General features: G+C 50.8%; 1 protein-coding gene across 1 annotated transcript; it reads left to right on the top strand.

Moving 5' to 3' along the window:
- Nucleotides 1–3,065: 3,065 nt before the first annotated feature.
- LOC119350822 (BTB/POZ and MATH domain-containing protein 2-like) lies at nt 3,066–4,184 on the top strand. The gene has a single exon (XM_037618470.1). The coding sequence runs from the start codon at nt 3,066–3,068 to the stop codon at nt 4,182–4,184; it is 1,119 nt and encodes a 372-aa protein (XP_037474367.1).
- Nucleotides 4,185–6,212: the final 2,028 nt, after the last annotated feature.

Genomic DNA, 6,212 nt, shown 5'->3' with positions numbered 1-6,212 from the left:
GAACCAATGCGCGGAACTGGTGAAAGTATGTACTGTAAGCGCAACCGTTATAATACCTACCCAGGAACTGGGAAACTGGGATCAGCCCCGGCAGTGTCCAGAAGGGAACGCGGCGCCGTCGGTTCCTGTGCGTGATCGGCGGCGCCTCCAAAACGGCAACGCGGGCGCCGTCCGCTGAAGGGCGGCGGAGGCGAAACTTAGGATCGGCAGCGGCAAAGGCAATGATGTCCGGCGGGGGCGAGGGGATGGATCGGGCGAGCGAAGGAGAGGCCGGCGGCGGCGGAAGATCAGATCTGGGCACGACGCATCGATCGGGCGTTTTTTTTGGCGTTAGATCTGTGACGTAACGTGGGCGGGGCGTTAGACGAAGAAAAACCAGCGAAGGGAGGGGATAGACGATAAAAAACCAGCGAAAAAACCGGAAGACTATTCACCAACTGCTATATTAGGAGTAGAAATACGACCTCCATCACATCCAAAATGCCCGCACCTGAAAATCCTCATTATATTTGGAAAAGAGGAAGGAGCGGTTAGGCTTGTGGGCAGTGGTTCTGAGCTCGCCGTTCTCGCCGTACTTGAGTTGGAACGTGGACCAACGGATCATGCACTTGCTGCCAGTGCTGGAGTGGTGCCTCTTGTTGAATCTTTCTTGCGGCAAGACCTCGACGAGACAGTAGCTACTATCACCCATGTACACAAGACTAGCCGGGACGTGCCTATCCATATATAGCTTCATGGCTGCATCAGGGTCGAACATCAACTCCTTGCATAGTTTCCAAGCCGGCTTTGTGTGGCTCTCGGTGGGAGAGATGACGTCGCAGGAGCAGATGTAGCCATCTGGGTATTCATGTGCCTTGTGTAGCCCAACCCACGCGTCGAGCTCCTTGTCGAAGTGGACTTGGCCAAAAAAGGGTAGACCCCACTTGCCATGGCCCCTCCACTTGCCGCTCTCGGTGTCATGGGAGTAGGTGCCGGAGGGGCTTTCCTGGCCCAAGGGGTCCGAGTAGTCCTGGCCATCTCAGGCCCGGCCCTGTCGGCCCATCCAGGTCCGGCCCTAAAATGCAGGGCCTAGGCCCAATGGGCTTGCCCATGGGCCGGGCTTGGGCCTGACTTTTGAGCCCACCAGTAGGGCCTGGACGGGCTTGGGCTTGGCATATTGGCATTTTAAGGAAGAGGCCCGACCCATGGCCCTAAGCCCTAAGGGCTTTTTAAGGCTTTTTACCAGATGGGCCGGGCTTGGGCTTGAAAAGTAGGCCCAGTGTTAGGGCCTGGGAGGGCCTGGGCCTCAGTTTTCTGCTGTGGGCTTTTTCAGGCCCGGCCCAAACCCGGCCCGGCCCGGCCCATGGCCAGATATAGGTCCGGGTCACCACCCCCCTCGCCCCAGGGGTCTGAGTCTCGACCCCCCTCAACCGATACAAACAATGTGTCCCCTCTATTCGTCCGGTGCACTGTGATCGACTGCATTTGGAACACGTTGAAAGGGAGTGTCCATGGTATGCTGCTCCAAGACCAGTGGTTGCTGTTCCCCCACCGGTGCGCCGCCGTGTCCGTCGGTGGAGGCACATCTTCGAGGCGATGCATGCATCCTTTGTAGTAGCTCTCATTACCGACCGCCGCCGTGTGGAGCCGAGCCAATGAGCACACAACGGCTCTGGAACATCAGAGAGGGTGGAAAGCCCCGCCGTCTCCGTGTCGTACACGAGGGTGACACAATCTTTTTCCGAGTAGTGCCTTAGGTTCCCCATGGCGATGATGTTGCTGCCAAGGGCGGCGAAGCTCCAGTAATTAGTTTGTTCACTCGATTGGTCGTGGACCGGAGGCAGGGCCAAGTCGCCGCCGTCCGAGCTGTCGTGCAGGTCCAGCTTGTGGATGCTGAAGCCCTTCTTCCGGTCGTCGAGAACCAGGTACAGATGCTGCCGCCTGTGGTTGGGTGATGTGCGGCCATGGCGGTTAGCAGAGGCAGGTGGTAATGATTTGGCCGCCGCGCAATCGGCTTTGGTGGCCGTCGTCTTGTACTCCGACGACATGTAGCTCCGGGATGGGGACGGGATCGCATCCGCGCTGCGGCCGAGACGGCGGCGCTCGTGGCGATGGGAGAGGAGAGTGCGAGGGTGACGGAGAGCAAGGAAAGATCGCAGCATCGTGGCCGGTGCGCGCGGTGGCAGACTAGCGGTTGTTGCATTGCGTTTCTGTCCTCCGGTGTGCAAAACTGCGAATGTTGTGTTACGAATCAAGGACCACTCTGTTGCTTTTGGGCCTTTGAGTGGAAGCTTAGGCGTGCAGCAGAGGCCTACCTGGACCTCCTAATCTGGTGCGTTGTGCGATGCCCGCCTAGCAAACGCGCACCCTGTCGCTCCTGCAGCGAGCGCTTTGGGCCAACCCATGTGCGGTGTTCGGGATTTCAAACAAAAATTAATTTGAAAATGTTCATGATTTTGAAAAAAAAGTGTGAGTTAAAAACTGTTCTTGAATTAAACCTATTCTTGAATTTCAAAAATTCCGCGAATTTAAAGTTTCTTCATTAATTTTAAAAAATGTTTACAAATTCAAAAAAATATAATGAATTCGAAAAATATTCATGAATTTGAAAATATGTTGATGAATTAAGAAATTGTGGATTTTTTACAACGCAAATTTGAAAAGGATGTTCATGAATTCAAGAATTGTTCACAAATTGCAAAAATTCTCCGCAGCTTTGGAAAATGTTCTGCAAGGCAACTCAGGCGTTGGCCGGCAATTTTGCTCCCAGCGGACGTTCACCGGATATTCGCGTCATTTATCTTTCACGTGATAGAATACCCAGCCAATTACGATCGTAATTATGGCTGACCTTATGGGATCAAATTAGTGCCGTAATTGTTTCAATGTGTTATCGTGATTTATGTTGTAACCTACCATACGTGTATATCTTGCCTAACAGCTAAACAGAAGCTCCTCCCCTCAAAAAAAAAAAAAAAGCTAAACAGAAGCTCCTGATTCCAATGCGTGATTTTTGTGGCATCCATGGAAGGGTAGGTCTTCATCTTCTAGCTCGGCATCGGGGTCCCTCTGTATCTTGTAGCCCTATGTCACGTCCAGCGTCTCCTTCGGTGGATGGTGACGCCAGTGTCGCTGCCGCCACCGGCACGCCAATGCCATGGCAGACTGCGTCGTGCATTGTGGCGTGGTACGACAAGCCCTCGATCGTCTCTTTCGTCGTCGAGCCCTGGCTCAACACCCGTTTACACACCGCCAAGTTCGACGCCGGGGGCTACAACTGGTGCGTGAAGATCTACCCCGACGGCCGCAAGGGTTCGGCCAACGCCGGCTGGGTCTCCGTGTTTCTGCAGCTTCTCGGTGGCACCAACATCGACGGCGAGATGGTCATGGCGCAGTTCAGCATCAGCTTGCTCGACCAGGACGGGGAGCCGGTGCCGTCGTACAGCAGAAACCGCTCCAAGATCAAACCCTACGCTTCCAAAGACCAGTACGGCCTTCCCCGGTTGATCGCCGGACATGAATTGAAGAGATACCTAAGAGATGATCGTTTCAGACTCAAGTACGATGTTGTCGTCCACAGGATCTGTGCAAAGCCCGCCGACGCCCCCCGGCCTGTCGTCGTCCCGCCGTCCGACCTGCAACGGCAGCTCCTCGCCCTCCTGAGGAGCGAACGGGGAGGGGCCGTGACGTTCGAGGTCAGCAGCGAGCTCTTCACGGCGCATAGGTACATGCTCGCCGCTTGTTCCTCGGTCTTCATGGCAGAGCTCTTCGGCCCAATGTCGGAGAACACTGCGGGCAAGGTGCAGGTCGACGACATGGAGCCGACAGTCTTCGAGGCCATGCTCGAGTTCATCTACACTGATTCACTGCCCAAAATTGACGGCGGCGAGAAGGTGGAGATGGCCCAGCACCTGCTCGTGGCGGCAGATAGGTATAATCTCGAAAGGCTAAAGTTGATCTGCGAGGACATGTTGTGCGACAACATTGACAAGAGCACGGTGGCGACCACCCTGACACTAGCCGAGCAGCATGGCTGTTGTGGCCTCAAGGAGGCGTGCTTCAACTTCCTCAGTCAGATTCCGGGCAACCTTGAGGCCGTCATGGCGAGCGATGACTTTCAGCACCTTAAGACAAGCTGCCCTTCCCTCGTGCAGATCATCATCGACCAGGCCACCGCCGTATCCGGTCACACGTTCTCAAGATAGACGGCTACTCCCAAACCAAAGGGCTCGGTAATGGCAGATGCGTCATGTCCATGGTGTTCGTCATCGGTGGTCGTCACTGGAGTATGCAATACTACCCCGACGGCCAAACCTCAGAGGACGCCGGCTGGATATCCATCGTCATCATGCGTAATTACACCCGTGATGATGATGAAGGCGTTGTCAAAGCGAGGTACGAGATCAATTTGCTCGGCCAGGACAGAAACCCGGTGCCATCGTGCAGTAGGGCTAGCAGTTCACCACGCGAATTCTCCCATGGGCGAGGACATGGTGGGAAGCTCATCGCGAGGAGCGTCTTGGAGGGATCCGGCTACCTGAAAGACGATGCTTTCGGTGTAAGGTGTGATATCACAATCTTAGAGTAAGCAGGGTCTCCAACAGATACTGGAGAATAGAAGCAATTTGAACATTACAATCTCATTGATCTTGCTGAGCAGATGAATAAATCGTTGATTCGCTATGCAAATCAATTAACCGGGTTTTTGCTAGTGTGTATTACATAACAGGTACACGGTAATTCTTCTGCTAACAAAAGTGTAAAATGTGTCATGTTCCCTAAAACAAAAGTGATGCTTTGATATTGTCAAATAAAAAATCATATTGTGAAGTGTTTGTAAAAAAATACAAGTATCTGATTAAGTAGCCGTACTTGTCATTAAACTTGAATATATGTCTCTCGCAAAAAAAATTGAAATATATGTGCAAACAATAATGTCTTCCATGTCACTGCGCTAATTCCATTTCTTCATTTTGTCTTTTTGGAAATGATATTTTTAGTGATTTTCCACAATATACATTGGCCGGCCTCTGCATCTAGTATTCACACCACCAGAAACTTATTACAGCCATACAAACCGGGAATAAACCCCAAAAGAAGTCGATAATAACACACAAATTCAAGAAGGCAGGTCATTCAGTTCGGTGCGTAGGCTAGCGTCACAACTCTAAATTCGTGGTAGTGGTGCACAACACACCTCATTTCTGTCACAAGCTTGTCAAATGTGGCTGACAGTATGTGGTCTTGTTTAATATTTCTTCACATATTATTAGAGGGAGAATGAAGTTGAGTGGATGACCCATGTCTCACAAACTCACATTTCAAGACAAATCTAGCTTACTGTAACATGCAGTTGCTACGAACAACAAACATAGCATGTGGAGAGGGTTCTTTTTTTTTTACGGATGTTAGGAGTATAATTATGTTAAATGTAAAGATAAGAAGATAGAGATAGTATAGGTTTAAACCATGTGTGATTTGTCTCGTACTTCAAATCTCTCTTCCTCACATTACACTTTTTTTTGCGAGTGAAATAATGCATTACTCAACTCATAGTGTTCATACAATCAATCATAGCTAGCTCTACTGCTTCTACTAGGCCAAAACCAATCCAAGTCATAGTTATGCCCTCATTATGCGCAAAGTTAGCTAAACTAACATTGGCATTTTCGTTGCAATTTACATGAGTATCACTCAAGTCGCCCCTGGGGACGACGTGCCGACGCGGGGGCCTCGTGCGAGTTTTGTTTTCTGTTTGTGCCTTCATGGTCTGTAGGTTTCTGGTTGTGTCGTGGACATTGGTCCATTTGGAGGTTCTCTTGCTCTCAGCATTCCCCCGTTTTCTTCATCTCCTTCTCTGAAGCCGAATCATGGTGAAGATTGATCAGCCTCCAACCTTTTTAAACCCCCAACCTTCTCCACACTGCATGAATCTAGCTACTAGCATGAACAAACATGCTAGCTGAAATTCCTCAAGGACAGGTCCCATGCTTATGATTAATGGGAATATATGACGCCATCTTGCTGAAACTTGATGGACATGAGCGAAACGTCCCAAAGTGAAGCGGCAAGTGATGAAATCATCTGCCCCACACCTAGCATGTGTTGGGGGCTATTATGGATTTATTGAGTAGGAAGGATCTGTCGATGTGAACCTTTAAGTAGGTTGATTTGGTTTCAATTATCGTCCAGCCATAATGCATATTTTTATATACACCGTTTAGTTGTTCAAT

This window comes from Triticum dicoccoides, chromosome 1B (genome assembly GCF_002162155.2).
Source record: "Triticum dicoccoides isolate Atlit2015 ecotype Zavitan chromosome 1B, WEW_v2.0, whole genome shotgun sequence".
NCBI classification, from domain to species: domain Eukaryota; kingdom Viridiplantae; phylum Streptophyta; class Magnoliopsida; order Poales; family Poaceae; genus Triticum; species Triticum dicoccoides.
This window is presented reverse-complemented; position numbering and strand designations above follow the sequence as displayed.